At 37.9% G+C, this 21,821-nt stretch overlaps 1 protein-coding gene across 2 annotated transcripts in view; it reads left to right on the top strand.

Moving 5' to 3' along the window:
* Window positions 1–939: 939 nt before the first annotated feature.
* slc8a1a (solute carrier family 8 member 1a) overlaps window positions 940–21,821 on the top strand; it is a 37,660-nt gene continuing 16,778 nt past the window's right edge. The window contains exons 1-2 of one of the 2 annotated variants that reach the window (XM_016239019.1): window positions 940–1,001; window positions 4,080–5,931. In XM_016239019.1, the coding sequence (XP_016094505.1) occupies window positions 4,118–5,931 (1,814 nt within the window). In that variant the 5' untranslated portion in view covers window positions 940–1,001; window positions 4,080–4,117. Of the gene's footprint in view, window positions 1,002–2,183; window positions 2,362–4,079; window positions 5,932–21,821 lie in introns of those variants that run through there. The other variant, XM_016239008.1, reaches the window with a different exon arrangement.

Genomic DNA, 21,821 nt, shown 5'->3' with positions numbered 1-21,821 from the left:
AGGATTAGATGAAGCATGGGGCGCATCAGGTGAGATTCTAGATTTCTGACTAACCACTTGACCTTATAGTTTAAGTTGTACTCAGATACGGTAACCATGTATATGATTTCAGAGTTAATTAAGTTGTACAAAGCTATATTAGCTGTCGGGGTCTAGACAAAGGGAGTCTAGAAGAACCGCTGATTAATACTTTGAGTGTTAATTAAGTTGTACGTAGCTATATTAGCTGTCGGGGTCTAGACAAAGGTGGTCTAGAAGAACCGCTGATTAATGTTTGAATATTGCATGGGTAACTGTAGGGGGCTAAACAGAACTACTATTTAAAGTATATTAAATAGTATTAGCCACAAACCTCTGAATAAGGATTAGAATGGCGAGTTTTGTGATCGTGGAGCCCACGCATAGCGGCCGCCGTGAGGCATCCTAAACGACATAGATTCCTAATGAACGAGTAAAATACAAAGTAAAGAGTTAACTAGAATAATCAAATGCAAGAATAATTAGAGACCGACAAACAACCAATTTTCCTTTCAACCAAAATTAGAGGTCATACTAAAATGGAGTCAGATTGAGTTAAACCTAAATTGAATAACTCTGCGCACTGAAAAGACCGAACACGCAAGAAACCTTCATCCACCACTGGATACCTTCGTTGGGCCAAGTGTGTGGACCTTACATGTATATGTTTTAAGTCTATGGTTTCCATTATTTTACTTTTTTCAGTTTTCGTTATAGTTATTTTAGTAAAGTTAAACTATCAGAAATAGAAATATTGCTTAAAATATATAAGTTTATATATTTGAAATACAAGTACATACGTAGGCCTGCTTACACACTGTGTGTTGGCCAAATGGCTTTCCAAAAGTGCTGATAGTATAGCCTTGTAACGTTTTACGTTTGTTGTAGGCCTACTCCACGTGTTCATGGCGTCAAGAGTCAACGTGGAGTCAAAGCGGAGCAGGGAGTGGAATATAATATCCACCTTTTTCTTCAACGCAGAAGTAAGCCTATGGGTGAGACTTCTGGTTCATTAGCCGGGAAATAACGAAAAGAATAACAACGTGCAGTAAACGGTAAAACGGTTTGCACTACAAACCAGTGTGTTCATAATTAAGATAATACATTAAAATAATAGGGTAAGACATACCAATTTTCAATATCAAGCAGCAAAAGGAGCGGTTCTGTACAACTAAAAATAGCTGGATGCGGATGAGACCGGAAGCTAGACCCATAGAATTTACAAATGGCCACGGCCATTTTTATGGCAAGAAAAAGGTGAATACCTCGAGCGGCGGAAGCTTTATTTTGAAAGTTGACGCATCAGCGTTTTCTCTCATGAACGGAACGGAACCAGGATTGTGGGATTTTCCTTGCAGTGCGAAGCGGCTTTTGGAAAATCACAGTGTCTATGTTTTCTCTAGCGAGATTTGTGGTTTTAGCCGAATGTAAAACTTCCTCCATTATCGCTCGGAGCGGGCTTTCGTTAACGGAGCAGGAAATGGATAACCTTGGAGGGGGAGCCGATTGATTACAGAAGGCTTTGTGTGAGAATTTGGGAAATATTCTAAGCAACTACCCAAATCGCCTTAGTAACCACCTAACAACCACCCAGAGTACCTTAGCAACCGCCCAACAAAGCCAGTGACCACCCACAATACCTTCATTGCAACGCCCTAATCACCCAAAGTCTTCAATGTAATATTATATAAAACCTAAAAGGCTATATAAAATGTTTAACTGTTTTTATGTTTTTAACTTTTATGGTTTTATTTAGCCTAATTAATGTGATTTAATTAATTATAATTAACTAATTATTCAGAATTTATGTTAATCAAGTAAGAATTTTAGCCTAAAATTTGGCATTAACATGCCTTTGAAAATCACATCAAGGAGACAAATGGTGATTCTTAATGGACAATGTAATGTCTGGCACTTATTGTTGTATCAGAGTATTGAGTTGTGTGTGCTCCCAGTCGGTGTTATCAACTCCTGGGGGTCTGGCACGAAGCCACCGCACTATCCGAACACAATCCCCTCCTCCGATCAGACATGCGAATCCCTACTGAAATCGGAAAATATGGTTGCAGCACTTAGTAAAAGTAGCCTACAACTCTCCGCCGCACACTCTGCCCGCGCAGCTCTGAATGAATCGCGTGGCTCACACACAGCTCTCGTCTCGTTTCCAGAATGATTCAACTACTGGAGGATGAGAGTGAGCGGTCGCGTTACTTTGCAAATGAGCGCTTCCGGTAAACGGTCCGGTTGACTGAGGTTGTTTTTGCCGGAATCTCCGAGCGTCACTACCACAGCCGTATCTACATGTGGTGTCTTTCACATCAACGCAGCATTTCTCTTTAAAAGGTAAATTAATGTACTTGGGCTTTACTATGTTTCATGCCGTCTGCAGTTAAATGTAAATAGAGGATGTGTTTATGTGCAATATTATAATATTGTGGATCAAAAGGAAAAGTGTAAATTCAAAGTAATACGTTTCCCCCCCTTTAATCTAGCACACAGATTAATCATCTTTAAAATGCAAATGTCAAGTTCAAAAGCAGTTCAGCAGATCTTTTGCTCATTTCCATTCATAAATACTTCTCTGCCTGCATCAATCTATTGTTCATTTATGACATGTAGGCTAATCATTTTTGTTATTTAGTAAATAAATGTAAATATAACCTTCCTAAAAGGATGTATTGGTTTAAGATGGTCACACATCCTGGCAAAGCTGGTGTTCAGCATGGTCAGCAAGCTGGTCTCCCAATCTGACCTGTACAGACCAAGCCAACACACCACCCTGACCAGGCTGGGTGACCTACTGAAACCAGAACAACATCTTAGGCTGTCCCCCCCCAGTTGGGTAATTATGAGATCTAGTTTAATTTGCATTGTTTGTCTTATTGACACACTATTTTCCTGTTTAACACTGTAAAGCTGCTTTGACACAATCTGTATAAAGCACTATATAAATTACCTTTATTTATATAGCGCTTTATACAGATTATGTGAAAGCTGCTTATATGCAAGATTTGACTTGACTTGCATATAATTAAAAATCCTTTTTTTTATTAGTTTTGTTTGATGCGAAACAGCTGTTGTGTAAGTGAGTGTGTGTTTGACTAATGCTGGTGTACTGTTACATCATGTGTGAAAGCAGCTTTAAAGCTGCTTATATGCAAGATTTGACTTGACTTGCATATAATTAAAAATCCTTTTTTTTATTAGTTTTGTTTGATGTGTAAGTGAGTGTGTGTTTGACTAATGCTGGTGTACTGTTACATCATATTTATCTACAAAAACATTCAGTCGTTTATTTAAGATATGGTCACTTATCCAAGTATCTGAACCAGCTTATCAACTTTAAAATAAATTAATTAGTGAACAGACACTCCTCTGACTCTTATATTTTAATTAAATAATTAAACACACGCAAGAGTACTCAATATTATCACGGGCTGCAGGTAATCACAGCTGGGCTGATATTCAGTACTACAACACTACTGTAAATGCATTATTGGTTTTACAAGACAGTTTTGTATAGTATACGGAGTACTATTTTTCAGGGAAAATTGACCAATTGGTTTGTATATTTCTTCTCCACCAAAGAAAATAGTTAGTTGAGGCTTTGGCATCACCGAGCAGTTTGCAGTCTAAAAAATGGACTGGAAAATAGTACTCAACTCTCAACACTTTCTGCAATCACTTTTGGCTAACTCCACTCCAGGTTTTCCATTTCCTCACTGTGTTTTCCCCGTTCCGATCAACTGTGGAGTGAGGTAAAACACTGATGCTCTGCCTTTCAAAAAAAAAAAAACAATCTTCACTCCAGGCAAACTCTGCTTCCTCTCAGCACCATTCACATATACTCATGTCCGAAATGCCGTGAACACAGACAAGCTTGTATACAAATGTTGAAACTTCCCAGTGCTGTCACTGTAAACTGTAAAGATTAGCTCTTTCGGAACATTGCTCGACCAATCAAATTTGAGCATCAGAACTAACTGTTGCATAATTTCTGATCAACCCTCTTGGTTTTGTATCGTTCTTGATGATTCACTTCACTTTTTCTTTCCTCACAGGGTACGGGAGAGCAGGAACAAAATACCTCACTACAAACATGGGCCAATCTGGGACTTCATCCTATTTTTCTCTCGCTCTAAAACTCAGCATCTTCCTCTTAGTTTTCTCCTATGAGCCCATGCCAGCCACTGCAGGCAGCTCCAAATCAAGCTTAGATTTAGATGCTTCTAACAAAAACTCTACGCACGAGACTTGCGGAGGTAGTTTTGAATGCAAAGAGGGAGTGATCTTGCCAATTTGGACACCGGAGAACCCGTCCTTTGGGGATAAGTTGGCCAGAGCCACTGTGTACTTCGTTGGTTTGGTCTACATGTTCCTGGGTGTATCCATCATTGCAGACCGCTTTATGGCTTCCATTGAGGTCATTACATCCCAGGAGAAAGAGATCACAATCAAGAAACCTAACGGAGAAACCACAACCACTACTGTTCATATTTGGAATGAAACTGTCTCGAATCTTACTCTCATGGCTCTAGGTTCCTCAGCCCCAGAGATTATGCTCTCCGTGGTTGAAGTGTGTGGGCACAACTTTGATGCAGGCGAGCTGGGCCCAAACACCATTGTTGGAAGTGCAGCTTTTAATATGTTTGTCATCATCGGTTTCTGTGTCTCTGTGATACCGGAAGGAGAGCATCGGAAGGTCAAGCACCTGCGGGTGTTCTTTGTCACCGCCACTTGGAGTATATTTGCATATATATGGCTTTATCTGATCTTGGCAGTGATTTCCCCAGGTATCGTGGAAGTCTGGGAGGGACTCCTTACGCTCTTCTTCTTTCCAATTTGTGTCATATTTGCTTGGGTTGCAGACCGCAGACTTTTATTCTACAAGTACATGTACAAACGCTACAGAGTCGGAAAACAAAGGAGAATGATCATCGAGACTGAAGGTGAGCCGGAGCTCCAGTCAAAGGCGGATATTGAAATGGATGGCGGGATGCTTAACTCTCACGGTGATGAATTCTTAGATGGCACGGTGGATACTGAAGATAAAGACATGGATGAGGATAAGGCCAGAAGAGAAATGGCCAGGATTTTGAAGGAACTGAAACAGAAACATCCAGAAAAAGAGATGGAGCAATTGGTTGAGCTCGCCAACTACCACGTCCTCAGCCAGCAACAGAAGAGCCGTGCGTTCTATCGCTGCCAGGCCACTAGACTTATGACCGGTGCGGGTAATATACTAAAAAAGCATGCTGCAGACCAAGCCAGAAAAGCACTAGGCAATCACGAACTTCGATCAGAAGTCTCAGATAATGATATTTACTCAAAGATCTTCTTTGACCCTGGTACATATCAGTGTCTCGAGAACTGCGGGACTGTGGCTTTGAATGTGATACGACGCAGCGGTGACTTAACTAGCACTGTGTCGGTGGAGTATCGCACTGAGGACGGCACTGCCAATGCAGGCTCTGATTACCAGTTCACCGAGGGTGTTATAGTCTTCAAACCAGGTGAGACAGAAAAGGAGATAAGAGTGGACATCATTGACGATGACATTTTTGAAGAAGACGAACACTTCCTGGTTCATCTCAGCAACATCAAGGTCATTTCTGAAGGAACCGACAATGGGAAAGGCGGCAAACATGTGGACACAATAGCTAGTCTTGGCCTTCCTTCAACAGCTACTGTGACTATCTTTGACGATGACCACGCTGGCATCTTCACATTTGAGGAACCAATTGTTCATGTCAGTGAAAGCGTTGGTATGATGGAGGTGAAGGTGGCACGTACCTCTGGAGCTCGTGGAGTAGTGGTAATCCCTTATAAAACCATTGAAGGCACAGCAAAAGGTGGAGGAGAGGACTTTGAAGATACCCATGGAGTCTTGGAGTTCCAAAACGATGAGATTTTGTAAGTGTATTTTTTTTTTCTTTTAACTGTTCAGTCTGAATGTTTAGCTTTGTGGTGCAAAATGACAAACTGTATGATCAATGGCAGATTCTTATTTCACAATTCAAAGGGGAATCAACATTATCTTGAATAGTAAAAAAAAAAAATCCTCATCAGGATTCAACAGTAAGGATGGCATGCTTTCTCTGTGCCAGTGTGAGACAGTTTTAAGCCAGCTGACATGAATGTTACTTGTCCTATTGGGGCAGTGTTATATGTTACATTTTTTAATTGTGTAAATGCATTTTATGGCTTGTGAACTTAAACAATTTGTTTTTTTGTGACATTTTTAAAATTCAGTTATAGGTACAAGTAAATTATCTAAATGGCTGATGATAATTTTTTGCTGCCTTGGTGTTTCCTATATATTTATGAAATATGGAATTTACAGGTATTATTACAAATTTTGTACTTACTAAAGAAAACTTAACATTTGATGGGCAAATGGTAAAATAATTACAATGATCAATTGTTTAATAAATTTAAATAGATATTAAAGAATTTGAAACGCATTACATTTGTAACTTATAATTCTAATGTAAATATGACATTTCCATATTTAAATTTATACAAATTAATAAAAATGTATTTCTTTTTTGTTGTGGTGAATCCAGTGAAAATGTGGGCAGACCAGGGGCCTCATTTATTAACACTGAGTGCGCACAGATGTGTGCGTAAAAACAGCTTCACACAAAGTGCGGGATCCAACTTGTACTTATACTTAAGTGTGTGTGTGTAAATATAAGCACAACTCTGAGCATGCTTACGCAGAGAATCTAGTGATAAAATGGAGATACTACAAAAAGAAAGTGCCGTCGCTTGTTTCCTGTGTCCTTTAATTGCAAGTACTCAATTGGTAATTTCATAATTCAAGCTAGAATTCATTTGAAATGTAGCTGGGCAGAGAACACATTTTCAAAGACCGTGCTGATCTGTTTAGTGAGAGCACAGACTGGCTTCTCAGTCGGTACCACTTTCTTTGCCATGATTTTGGTGAGGACATATACTTTCACATGATTTATAAAGGGAGGTGTTGTCACCATATATGGTTCATTGGAGGCGTTTCTGAATGCAAATGACCATGAATGTGAACGAGCATGGTGCTTAAGGACATGTGGGATTTATTAACAATGATTTCTTACTGGTGTGCGTAAGAACTGCGAACATTTAATAAATACGGATTTTTTTTGTACTTACATTCTAAATTTCATTCGTAGGACAAAATATAGAACCTTTTCTGTGCACTGTTGATAAATGAGGGCCCAGGCATGCAGAAGAAATCCTTACTGCCGAGCCCTATTAATGGTGAAATCAAAAATGATAAATTCATAAAAATTTCCAAGCCATCGAATTGATTTTTATCTCTTCAATCTTTGTTCTTTATTTCCCATAAAATATGTTTTCCCCCTTGATGTGTCTGTTTGCTCTAAGTTCTTTTTTCTGACTGATTTTCCTTTGCAACTCTCCTGTTGCTTACTTTTCACTCTTTCATTTCCCCACCAGCTTTGCTCACCATTTTGCGCAGTTTATTTCAGAATCTCATATTAATAAATATTTTTTTATGTAGTGGGTACTCCTAGATTTCTTAAATCATGGCTTTTACCAGACGTTTTTGTACCCATGTGAAAAAGTGTGAATTGACAAAGTTGGGATATGGTCAGATTATAATCAATAAGTCATTGCAGCAGCATGCATTTTTACCTCAAATTTGAGCCTAATGTACTTTAAGTGGCAAAAGTATTTAGCTGGATCAAAAGAGAGTACGAGATAGCATACTTTTATTGCTTGAGGTGATTAAGTTCCTTCAGTAACAGACCTTTGACACACAATTAATGCTTTGATAAATGTGGTCCTTGAAGTCGGAACTGAATGAAAAAGCATCTGGTTTGGAGTGAATGAGCTAAGTAGAAGTGTTCCACAAGTCGGATCTGCTTAATCTGTGTAGAGACATACCGCAGAATATCTCGGACTTCCAGACCTGCTCGTTTGGGTGACTAATTACATTTCCATAACTGCTGCAATGCTCGGCTTGAGCTTGAGCTCCAGCAGTTGGACTTCTGGCAGGGAACAGGCTCTCCTCTCCCATCTCCTCTTTTGACACTCTGCCTCAGATTGTTTATTGGTATGATCACATATTTGACAAGGTGGCCTGAACCCCAGATATTTTCCATGACAGCGAGGATAATGACAACAGATTTGCACAGGCAAAGATAAACTGTTCTGAATTTGCTCCAAGATCTTGAAATGGAAAAGCTCCCTTGCTTGTGCTTATTTTAAGCTGATTAATAGGAGGACATGCACAAATGTAAACCGAAGTAAATGCATCTCTTTGAAGTAAGCAACCTACACCACGCTGATCTGGCTATGCCTACAGATGAAGTTCCATATATGGACTGGTCTCGACTCTGGACCCTGGATCTTATTTGGAGACAACTGTTGGTAGTGGATGTTTTTATATGGCGTTACTTCAAATCAGTGTTCTTTACTCATATTTTACATTGAAACAACCATTTGAATTCTTCTGCAAAAGGAAAGTCTAGCAAGAAAATAAGCCAGATGAAAAGATTTTGATACTGATGTATTAGCATTGAGTGTTTCATCCTGATGGGGGGCTGTCAAAGACACGGGCAAACAGTCTGTCCCTTTAAGGGTTTTGTCATGCTGAGTGATGAATATAATATTTGTAATTAGCAAGTTTTAAATCTTGCTACACTTTAGGGCTAAGTCCATATTTATTAGCACAGTAAGGATTCTTGAACATTTTCCTCAATACACAGAATAACATGCAGGAATGAGTGTGTTGCCGTGTTGCCGATAATCTTGTTAAAGAGAAAGAATGAAATTTAGACCTAGGAAAAGGACAGACAGACAAAGAACACAGAAATAGTATTTTAGGCATGTTTATCTTGGCTTAAGTGATTTCCATCAATAGTAGTTGGAAAATTCCATATAGTATTTACATATGTAGTGTTTTCTGACTATTATGAGGGACTACACCATTCATTTGTCAATCCCAAATAATATTTAGCCTTATTCACAGGCTTGTTTTGAATTGGCTATTTTTCTGGTTGGCCATCTTTGTTTGGTCTATTCTATTTTTCCTCTATTAGATCAGGGCTGTCACAAAGACGTGTATGATATCTCCGGACAATTTCTGTGAAATCTGTCAGGTAGTAGGGTGTTCTGTGATATCTGTCATTTTAAGTGTGTCCTTTCCTAAAAATGCTTACAGCATCTTTAGTCTAATGGCTTTAGTCTAATGGCTCATTTCCATTGTCAGAAGTTGTGAATGGGGCCAAAATAGGGAACCATACTGTACCACTTTTTGGGACCCTTTCATGGGGGTACCTAGCACAGTAGTTCGGTACCTAAAGGGTAGAGCTAGAGTCACTACAGAATGTTGATTGGTTGACACAGAGAATTATCTCTGTGAATTCATCTCAGTACCTTTTTGTGTTTAATTTGTTTTTATTTTAATTTATATAAATTAATTATGGTGACTACATACAATGAAAATGACCTAATGCTCATCTGTGTAAGTCACTCTACTTCAATAAAGTAAAAATATTATATTATATTATAAAATACTGTTTTACTACATATAATTTTTCATCTAAGCAATTTTTTTTCCCCTAGTCGAGGAGGAGAGGGTCTTCTGTCTCCACAGTCCTCTGCCAGCTCAGAGCTGCCCAGACAAACAGGCTGAGGCAAAGAGAGAGTCAGCAGCAGTGCACCATTAAATCACTGCTCCCATCTCTGCTGGGAATATTAATCACATTAAGTAGCCCCTCTTGGCCAGTTATTATCTTATGATCAATTATTTCCAGAGGTTTCTGTGCCTGCTTAACACTTATTGTTTTGTGTTGTATGTGTGTTTTCCATATTTTTATTAAGAGATCAGCCTTTTTACTGAAACCACTTGATGATAGTTTTACAATGTTAAGGATGTGGCCCATGGGGAAACACAGACAGAGGTCAGGTTTTATAGCTTTGCGTAACGTGATTATGCATGGCATTAATGCATTAACCGTTTAAGACATCATACTGGCGAGAATGTTCTTCCTCTTAAGGGAGGTCATGAAAATTTAATTAAATATGGAAAATGTGCTTTTTTTGGTTTGGTGATATGAATCAGCAGTTGGCTCACAGAGAGCTAGCCACCGTCAGAATAACCATCGGTGTCCCTTGAAGGCGAGTTTGTTCTTAAAGAATCTGAATCTCTTAGCATTACTTCTGCCTGTTTTGTTTAGTTTATTCGTTCATGATGAAAACTGTACACTTTGAGTGATGGAGACTGTTTAGAGGACAGAGAAAATACTTTGTTTCTGTTTACAAAGCATCACTGTATAGCACTCAAAATTATTATATATATTTTTTAAACCACATAATATTTAGTACACACTTTGCATTGCTTTTTTGTGTTTGGCAGGATTTTTTCGGCCTATGCTGAAAATTGATATCTAGTAGGACTGGGCAATATACCTACAATTTGATAATAGAACAGCTATTGTTTCTAAACACATTCAAAAATGTTTACTGCAAGAACACACAGTTAAAAAGATGTAGACCTAGTGACCACTTCTTTTTATTAAAATAGCACATATATATGTAAAAATATAAGAAGTGAATGCACAATGGATGCAAAAATTGCATTCTTGCAGCAATTTATTATTAATTCTATTTTATTTAATTTAGCTTTTTTTATTTATTTCTTTAATTTCCACAACATTTACTTAGAATTCCCTACAGAAATATACACTAAGAATAGAATATACAATTTGGAATTGACAGTAGGCAGATAGCAGCCAGGCCAATATATATCACTTTATCACTATTCCCCTTCATGTAAGATAACAGATATGGTGCTTAAAATGAGAGCTGTGGAAAATCTCTGCAGAATTTCTCAATGAGGAGTGGAAGAGAATGTAAACAGTTATTGGCCCACATTCATTCAGCTATGTTGTTGTCGGCATAGAAAAATTTTGGGACTGACAGGTTATGGTTCAACCTAAGTCAGACCAGCTTTCAACAAGAAAAATGACTGAAGGACGTTCCACATATACTTCTAACCTGCTCTCCCTCTCTCTCTCTTTCTTCAGCCTCTCTCTCCTTTTACTGTAATGTTCTCCTCTTTTTTCCCCATGCTTATTTTGAACACTTGCACAAACTCCATGATGTATTTTCCATGACTTCAGCCTAACGGCAACACAATGGCAGGCAGGAAGATGAGGAATATCCTCCTACAAACCATGAAAAAATGGATCACAATGACAGACAGCGATGTTTTCTTGCATATTTTACTGTAGAGAGGAGAAAATGTCTAAAATTAAACATACATGGAAGGAGAGGAGAACTCTAATCCCCCGTAACCTTTATTGCATTGCGAGCAGAGGCTGGGATCTGCTGTCTGGTTCTGAGATATGTCTTAGAAGATTCACACAGCAAATCAAATTGCACCCACACAGTGTTCGGGAGTTACTTACTAAAAGTGGCGATGCTAATGTAGCGAACTATGTTTTCATTAGCGTGACTGTAGCTCAGCTGTTTTCAAATCACCATAGCTTTGCCAGTAACAAGCTCCTTTTTCCAATGAGTGCTGTATTTTTCTGAAACGCTACATCGTTGGATTTTGTGTCACATTGTATTGCTTTACAGCTTTACAGCCAAGTGAACTGAGCCAAATGCGCACTCCTGTCCTCCCTCTTGTGAATCGTTGCTTTTAGTGAATAATTTTTTCTTTCATTCATTCATTTCTTTCAGTTAATTTTCGCAAATTTTTTTTGTTGCTGCTGTTCTTCAGTTTTCTACTCTTTTTTTTTTTTTTTAAACTTAGTTTTTTCAAATGTTCAAATCTTACTTTTTTACATTTCACGTAAATGAAATGAATTGTTTGTTTAAAAAAAACTTCAGATTCATTTGAGTCCCTGCCCAACTTATGTCATTATCATTAAAATATCAGAATATTTTGTTTAATGCTGCAGTTCATCACCGCTTTCTACTCACTTTTCAAGTTTATCACATTTTTTGCACTTGCACTTTTCCTCTCCAGAAATATGCTTTTATTCTGCATCATAACTTCATAACATATGTACACACACACACAAGTGATTTATAATTATATATTAATATATATAAGTATATATATATTTTCACTGTATATACTATATAGTCTAAAAAATTAAAATAAAAATTATTGCGGAATATATATGCCAAGTTCTGCCATGAAACTCTAGATGGTGCAGGCTGATGAGTCCTTACTAGGGCTGCACGATATATCGTTTCAGCATCGATATCGCGATGTGCGCATCCGTGATAGTCACATCGCAGGATGTGTGATGTTTAGTATAGGCTACTGATCATTATATTTATACTGATTGTTTTCTTTGCTCACACACAGACACGATGTCTACACCGGACACGAAAGCTGTACAGAGATACCCATTTTAAATACATTTAGTTGCAGAGCTACTGCACGCGATTTTCAGTGCTGGAAATCCATTTATCTTGTTGAAACGTCTGCGTCATCGTGGAGAGCGCAGGTCACGGTTGCTTAGCAACGGCAGATGCCACGAAAGCGCATGCTCCCGAGTGCTTTTTTTTTTTCAGATGTCGCGTTTTTAGGCACGACATCTGAACGGCCCCAAAGTCTGTCTATAATATATTGCACTGGACGCAACAAAGCGACCGTTGCCAATCATTTGAACTTTGTGTTAGTACGTCATAAAGAGAACGAGGCAGCAGTATATTGTCGGGGATTTGTCGTGCCATGCCGCGTTCAGTGTAGACAGTCACACAGCATCACTAATTATAATGGGTTCATTGTATTTTGTCGAGTCGCGCCGCGCCGCTCACATCCGGTGTAAACACGGTGAGAGCCACGCAGATGCACGTGAACACTAATTTCTGTTCACTTCTGCATCTATTTGTGCCTGAAATACTGTGCTCTGCAAGTATCCTTGTAAACGCAGTTGCTTAGGTGAAGGGAAACAATTGAGAAAGAAAATAGATGTGTAACAGTATATTGGTTTACAGCAGTTTAATGTTCCTGAGACTTTCTGTGTTATGAATGTAAATTAAACAACAACACAAAGAAAAATCACTTTTGTAGCTTTAACACAGATTTATTAGATTTCATTTATACAGTGAAGACTATGCATTATTTTACATCTGATTATTACATTTCTGTACCTGAATACTGTTAGACATACCTGAAAAATATAAAGCACTGCTTATTTAATTTGTATCTTTGTTCTGTTATATTTATCTATGCTTGTAATTTGTTTATTTCCTATGGTGATTTACTCGCCTACAAAATCACCCCAATCATTGATCTCCCCCCCCCCCCCCCCCCCCCAAAAAAATAAACTATTCAAGTCATGTGGTGATTTGTTTTTTCATATCGCAATATATATCACAGAAAAACAAAATATTGCAATGTGAGTTTTTTTCCAATATCGTGCAGCCCTAGTCCTTACTGCAAACTGATGATATTCACAATGTGCCAAGTACTTGGCACAAGCTTATTGGTTTATGTTGCATTCACAGCCAATGAGCTTGCTGCTTTGCATTTAAATGGCTGGTTAGCATTCACTGGAGCATTTTGCAGCGAGCTTTCAGAGTTCTTCTGAATCTCTCTACCTTCCCCAGCTCCACCTGTATAGATCTGCTATATAAATGCTATTTGTGCAGCAGCAGTATGACTTAAATCCTCACAGCACCGTATCAGCATTTGTATTGGCAGTAGTAAGTTCCTGTACTTGCTTTGCAATAACCAACAGCAGCAGCAATTCAGCAGTATAGCAGATCTACTTGCCAAGATCAAATATATTAACATTGTCATATCCATTGTCATTGACATATACATTAACATGCTAAAATCTTCAGAGAGCTGTCATGATAGAAATATATATAGAAGTCACACATGTGATGTGTGTCTGATTGCAGTATATACATACACATTTTTTGCTATAAGTTATAGTTTTTTAGCTGCACTTTTCACTACCTTTTTAAGTGTGTGTGTGACATAAACTTGAAATATTTTTTAAAAGGGTAGCCTGACAGTAGTAGGCCACAGCCATATCACCCTGCAGCCCAAGACTGGTTGCCCACTGAAGCTAAGCAGGCTTGAGCCTGGTCAGTACCTGGATGGGAGACCTCCTGGGAAAACTAGGTTGCTAGGTTGGAAGAGGTGTTATTGAGGCCAGCAGGGGGTGCTCACCCTGTGGTCTGTGTGGGTCCTAATGCTCCAGTATAGTGACGGGGACACTATACTCTCAAATAGCACCGTCCTTCAGATGAGACATTAAACTGAGGTCCTGACTCTCTGTGGTCATTAAAAATCCCATGGCACTTCTCATAAAGAGTAGGGGTGTAACCCCGGTGTCCTGGCCAAATTACCGCCACTGGCCCTTGTCTATCATGGCATCCTAATCCCCATTCACTTGATTGGCTCTATGACTCTCTCTCCTCTCCACCTGTAGCCTGTGTGTGGTGAGCGCACTGGCGCTGTTGTACTGTGGCTGCCATCGCATCATCCAGGTGGATGCTGCACACTGGTGGTAGTTGAGGAGAGCCCCCACATGATTGTAAAACGCTTTGGGTGTACAGCAATACACAATAAAGCGATATATAAATGCATCATTCATTCATTCATTCATTCATAGTCTAATTATTACTTTATATTGCACCATAAGTAGCTTGCACCTTTGGAAGACATTGAAGCAGCTTTCCCAACGCTGCACACACTGCAGAAGATCTGCCACTTCAAATTCTGTTCATTTTGTTGACTCCCATTACATAATATAATGGCTCATCCTTTTCTCAGCTACACACTTTTATAACTTCAAAACCTGAAAACCCTCCCACAATGAGGCTTATTATTAGGGAAATAACATGGTATGACTGAAACCTACCATGGTACACATACCTTTATCATCTCCTCATCAGCTCTCTGTATGACAGATTGTGTTTTCATGCTCATTCACTCAGCGGCCATCAGGCTTCCTGCCCGATATTCTTTTAATGCATTTCTCCAAGGGGTGGAGGGAGATGTGTGACTTTAAAGGGGTCATATGATGCGATTTAAAAATGTTCCTTTCTCTTTGGAGTGTTACAAGCTCTTGGTGCATAAAAAATATCTGTAAAGTTGCAAAGACTAAAGTCTCAAATCCAAAGAGATATTCTTTATAAAAGTTAAGAGTCAGCCACACCTACCTAAAACGGCTCGTTCTAACACGCCCCCACATATCTACGTCACTGTGTGGGAAGATTTGCATAACGCCGCCCAAATGTTCACGCAAAGAAAGAAGGCGTAACTTTTATTCTCGCTGTAGTTTTGTTGTTGCCGCCACCATGTTGTTTACAAAACCTTTTGGGACACCAAAGGTTAAATTAGGTCATGACACTTTTTTCACACCTCAAAAATGATAAACTGCCTGGAAATTACAACATTTTATGAGTCATGCATGTATAGGTGTCATGCCAGGAGTAATGGCATGAAGATTAATGTCACAGCTGATTCATCTGTGCTATACCAGAGTGCATATAAATATAAATGAGACATTGGATTGTATGCAGAGCATGACCTTTTATCGTAATACAACGAACTACGTCGTTGACTACTCGGTTCCCACTTTAGCTTAGATGTCGGGATACAAGTAGGAAAGATGGAAAAATTTTGTTACAGAAAATTTAGCATGTTAAGATGCCGGTAAATACATAAGTAAGTAGACATGTCCTAAATGATCTCAAATACTGACTGGTACAACAAAAACATTTTTGTAGCTTTGACTAGCAAGATAACCATGGACACAGAACACCTGGAAATTAAATTTTATTTAAAAATGTGTAAATTTCTTCACAAGTCTTAAAATGTAATGATACATGTTGATTTTTTTTTTGTATAGAGAATAGTTCCTCTCAGCTCAGAATTTTTTTTTTTTCGACTAGTCATTACCTTTTGGGAATGCTTACGGAGTAAAAGAGAAACATTGATCTGTCCACTAAGAATTAATCTAGTGAGATTAGTGTTGTGAATATGCTATTTAACCAAATAATTTGTCTGTAGGGCGCTTAAATGTGCTTATCTTGATGTGTCCCAAAGAACACTCTTGTGTCTCTAATCTCTAGTGTTTAATGCCATGTCACTCAGTTACAGGACAGCTGATCAGCTATAGCTTTGAGCAAAATGTGTCATGAAACCACAGAGAATTTTGTCTTCTCTAACCCAGACAGCTTACAAATGTCTGCCTTTTTTTTAAAAACTGATTTTAAAGGAATAGTTTACATTTTTGTCATAATTTACTCAGGTTGTTCTGACACTTTTTCTTTAGTTTTCATTAAAAATGAGATGTTAAGTATAATGTCCAAACTGCTGGCATGCACAATGTCCCCACAAGGATCGTATTACCAGTAATTATACAATATATATATATATATATATATATATACTGTATATGTAAATATGTGTCATACAGAATTTTCTTTTTTGAAAGTCAAAAATAGCAGAAAGTTTTGTGTGAGGGGTAGGTTTAGGGGTAGGGTTAAAGTGTCAGTGTTATTTTTGTATTATTTATATACTATTGTAGTATTAATTTTTCTTTTATTTTTATATTTTCGTTTTTTATTTTCGTTTTAGTCATTTTCATTTTAGTCATTTCCATTTAGGTTTAATTTTTTATTTTAATTTTAGTAATTTTAATACTTCAGCTTAAGCTTATTTTATTTCAGTTAGTTGCCAAGATTTCTAAATTTTTAGTTATTGTTTTGTTTGTTGTTTATTTGTTTGTTTATTATCTAACAATTTTTTTATTTCAATTAACGAAAATATTTTTTAATAGTTTTAAGCTTAATTAATAGTAGCAGCACTGGTTTGATTGAACAGTAGGGGAGAACATTTAACTCATGAGCTCATGTTCATGAGCTAGATTGCCTGGTGGAAGAAACTTTTCTTGTGACTGGCAGTCCTGCTGTTCGGTGCTCTGTAGCGCCGGCCAGACGGTAAAAGTCCAACAAGGAGATGGCTTGGATGTTAGGATGTGAGGGATCCAGAGTGATTATAATTTTAAATGCCATATAATATATTACATGTTGCTTAAAAAGCCTCTGCCAAGAACATAAATATGGATTCATCCTGCTTCTATAAAGCTGTCGGTCTATTTATTGTGCATTTCTTTAGTTCTTTTATTCCCGCAGTCTCTTTCTCATCTTTCCTCCTGTCTCGTGTCTTTCACAGTGCTATAGATCTAGACCTGTGTCTGACAAGCAGCCTTCACGCTTGTGTAATCCGGTCCATTAACTTTTGTGTTATATAACGGCTGATAATTTTTCAATCAGTTCATTCAGCCTGTGAATGAGCACTAATCAGATGGCCAGGAAAAAAGTGGGAGAGAAGAGTGCTAGAAACTTCAAGGCAGCCAAACAAATGGATCTCATCCCATTATAGCTCTTGGAAGGGAAAGTAACAGTCTGTTCCTGGCTATAGTAACAATACACAGCAGGGGTTCACCCTGAGCCACATATGAGTCCTGGCTTTACACATCACATCAGTTCAATAGGCTTACTAAGCCACGGGTCTTCGTAGTGTGGCTTCAGCCATGGACAAGGGAAAACAGCTAATGAATATTCCAGCTCACAGTCGACATCTGAGAGTCAAGAGCCAGGGGCTTTCTGATTTGAAAAGCGCTGGCGCTGATTAGCCTTTTGAGAAAGCTTCATGGCATTAAATTGGGTTTTTAATGGGTCATTCACAAACCGGATAAGAGAAGGGCCACTAAAAGTAGTCATAGTTGAACATTTTACCTCTGTATAGCTTTCTTCTAAGGCAACTTCCTTGTGTCCATACGTCATACAAATGCAAATACATGCATAAATTACATGCAATTAATTCAAATAGTGACATCAAACAGATCATTCAATAGAGTAGTGTTATTAGTTTTAATTTTAATTACAGTTTTTGTCATTTTGTTTCTGTTGTTTTATTTACGGCTTTTTAAAATTATTTTATTTATGTTTTTATTAAGTTTTAGTTTTTAGTTTTTGTTATTTTAGGACTTTAACTTAAACTAAACTAAAATTAGAAATGTCGCCCTGGCAACTAGCTGAAATAAAATCCTTTTTTTTTTACATTTTAGTTTAGTCAATGTTTATTCTATTTCAAGTAATGACAATGGTTTTTTATGTTTCTAGTTTTAGCTTTACTTAATGACAGTAACCCTGTTTTGGATTTAACAATGCTGGGCTCAATGCTGGATGCAAATAGATGTGTAAAGTCATTTTTATCACTAATTTTCAATATTAAATTAAACATGTTTTTAAATCAAAATGTTTTTCGCCTCATCCACATCTTAGTTGTTCTTAAACAGAGCATTGATGCAGTATTTGTTTTCAGAATTATACGTATCATTTTATTTTGCTTTTTTTTTTTTAAAGCACACTTTTACGTTACCATCTGGATGCATTAACATATACCTTTGGGGTTTTGAGTAGAAGCACTAAGGCTCAGACTAACCTTTTAATTAAATGTGCTATATTGCCTTAATGCTCTAAAAGAAACATTTATATGTTGCAGACTCTTCTTTGTAAATTATTCAGAAAAATCTTGAGATCTGGTAATCTTTCATTATAGACAATATTTATTCAGGCATCAATTCATCACAATAAAACTAGCAATGTGTTTTGAGGCTTTTATGCATTATAGATTAACTCTAAACATTATTATATAAATCTGCATTTATCCTTCAGTGTCCTGTATACATTAACCTTGAATTTTCTCTATAATTTATCTGGATCACTGCTGTCTTTTTTTGGAATTTCTTTTGAATGGAATAACTGGAGTAAATATAAGCAATGCAGCTCTAATGCTTCAGCTGACATACTGATGCCTTGTTATCAGAATAAATATAATTGGCTTCCTGCATGCAGATTATACATCACTTCCATCGGATGAATTTACTGCACTGACACACAGTTCAAATGTATGCCTGCTGTGTCATGTATATGCATGTTGTGTAATTATAAGGATCTGATCGTCTGTCTATGTAGATCTATTTACCAATTTGTGGTGGTACCAAATAACATTGTTCACTGCTTTAATTATAACCTGCAAAAATGGCTTTGGCTTTTGCAAGCCGGTGTCACAGTGATTTTCAAATGGCGCTCTGTGCTGCGGGTTAGTTCTGTCCTTGCCTTCCTGGTTTAAAACCAGCTGGCATCTTTTTTTACTCAAGCTTGAAATATTAACACACACACACACACACAGTTGCTTAAACAAATCTTTATGCTCTGAAGTGAACCCTACGTCTTCATTGGTCATAAAACTGTATAGAAGCCTTCATGTGGTTTGCACACTAGCTGAAGCTCATTGTTGATTAAAGCAACAGCCAAATGCCGTTATTATGACTTCAGCATTTAAAGTCATATTTGTTGCGTTTAAACCTTTATTTGTATTGCGCTTTATACAATACTGGTTGTCAAAGCCGCTTTACAGTGTCAGGAAAATAGTTTGTCAATGCAAAAATTCAATAACAATAATTTTTCCTGCTAAAGTCAGATCATTGATGATTCAGTGAAGTCATCATCCAGTTCAGCTCTCTTCAGAAAAAACCTTGGGAGAAGCAGGCTCAGTCGGGGGGCCAGTTCCCCTCTGGCCAGATGACACCAGGATGGTGTGGTTTAATTCCAGCCTGCAACACAGGTGCAGAGGACTTGTCTTTGCAGGGGATCTGTCTCTGGGGCGCATCTAGTTGACATGGTCTCCTCTGACATTCAGGGCTGTTGAGGTTGTCTCTAACAGCCTCATCCACCATCTGATCTGGATACAGACTGGATACGTATGGCTACGGTGACCTCGGAGACTAATATTAACGTAGATGCCATTCTTCTTACGATGTAGTAACTACATTGGGTCTTATGGAAAATGTTCCCAGTTCCGGTTGACATAAATAATGCAGCCTAACAATCCTTTAATGGATTTGAATGGTAGAAATGTGATAGTGTATTATGTGTATGCCATGTTAAAGATATGGGTCTTTAATCTAGATTTAAACTGCAGGCTCAGTCGGGGGGCCAGTTCCCCTCTGGCCAGATGACACCAGGATGGTGTGGTTTCATTCCAGCCTGCAACACAGGTGCAGAGGACTTGTCTTTGCAGGGGATCTGTCTCTGGGGCGCATCTAGTTGACATGGTCTCCTCTGACATTCAGGGCTGTTGAGGTTGTCTCTAACAGCCTCATCCACCATCTGATCTGGATACAGACTGGATACGTATGGCTACGGTGACCTCGGAGACTAATATTAACGTAGATGCCATTCTTCTTACGATGTAGTAACTACATTGGGTCTTATGGAAAATGTTCCCAGTTCCGGTTGACATAAATAATGCAGCCTAACAATCCTTTAATGGATTTGAATGGTAGAAATGTGATAGTGTATTATGTGTATGCCATGTTAAAGATATGGGTCTTTAATCTAGATTTAAACTGACAGAGTGTGTCTGCCTCCCGAACAACGCTAGGTAGATTATTCCAGAGTTTGGGCGCTAAATAGGAAAAGGATCTGCCGCCCGCAGTTGATTTTGATATTCTAAGTATTATCAAATGGCCAGAGTTTTGAGATTGCAGCGGACGTGAAGGACTATAATGCGATATGAGCTCGCTCAAGTATTGAGGAGCTAAACCATTCAGGACTTTATAAGTAATTAGCAAGATTTTAAAATGTATTCGTTGTTCAATAGGGAGCCAGTGCAGAGTTGACAGAACCGGACTAATGTGGTCGTACTTCCTGGTTCTAGTAAGAACTCTAGCTGCTGCATTTTGGACCAGCTGGAGTTTGTTTATTAAGCACGCAGAGCAACCACCCAATGAAGCATTACAATAATCTAACCTTGAGGTCATGAATGCATGAATTAACGTTTCTGCATTTGACATTGAGAGCATAGGTCGTAATTTAGATATATTTTTAAGATGGAAAAATGCGGTTTTACAAATGATAGAAACATGGTTTTCAAAGGAAAGATTGCTAGCAAATAGCACACCTAGGTTCCTAACTGATGACGCAGAATTAACAGAGCAGCCATCAAGTGTTAGACAGTGTTTTAGGTTATTACATGCAGAGGTTTTTGGTCCAATTATTAAAACCTGGGTTTTTTTCAGAATTTAGCAGTAGTAAATTACAAGACATCCAGTTTTTTATGTCAACTATGCATTCCGTTAGTTTTGCAAATTTGTAGGTTTCATTGGGCCGCGAAGAAATATAGAGCTGAGTATCATCAGCATAACAGTGAAAGCTAACACCATGTTTCCTGATGATATCTCCCAAGGGTAACATGTAAAGTGTGAAAAGCAGCGGTCCTAGTACTGAGCCTTGTGGCACTCCATACTGTACTTGTGAACAAAATACCTCATCATTTACTGCTACGAATTGATGACGGTCAGATAAGTAAGATTTGAACCATGACAATGCAATTCCACTAATGGCAACATAATTTTGTAGTCTGCTCAAAAGAATGTTGTTGTCGATAGTGTCAAACGCAGCACTAAGATCCAGTAGCACTAACAGAGAAATACAACCACAATCGAATGATAAGAGCAGGCCATTTGTAACTCTGATGAGAGTAGTCTCTGTACTATGATACGGTCTAAATCCTTGTAACAAATTTATGTTAGTTGCCATGGAAACAGTTCTCATTTTTGTTTACATTTTTTATTTTATTTTATTTTGGCTTTATTTCAATTAATGGAAACAAATTGTAATAGTTTTAGTTAACAATAAAAACACTCTAAATAACCTTTTAGTTTTAGTTAACAATAAAAACATTTTTATTGACATGTTCAATATATATATATATATATATA

Source organism: Sinocyclocheilus grahami, unplaced genomic scaffold (assembly GCF_001515645.1).
Source record: "Sinocyclocheilus grahami isolate Dianchi unplaced genomic scaffold, SAMN03320097.WGS_v1.1 scaffold20.1, whole genome shotgun sequence".
In the NCBI taxonomy this organism is placed as follows: Eukaryota; Metazoa; Chordata; class Actinopteri; order Cypriniformes; family Cyprinidae; genus Sinocyclocheilus; species Sinocyclocheilus grahami.
Note: the sequence above shows the minus strand (reverse complement) of the source record. Positions and strands in the feature narration are given on the sequence as shown.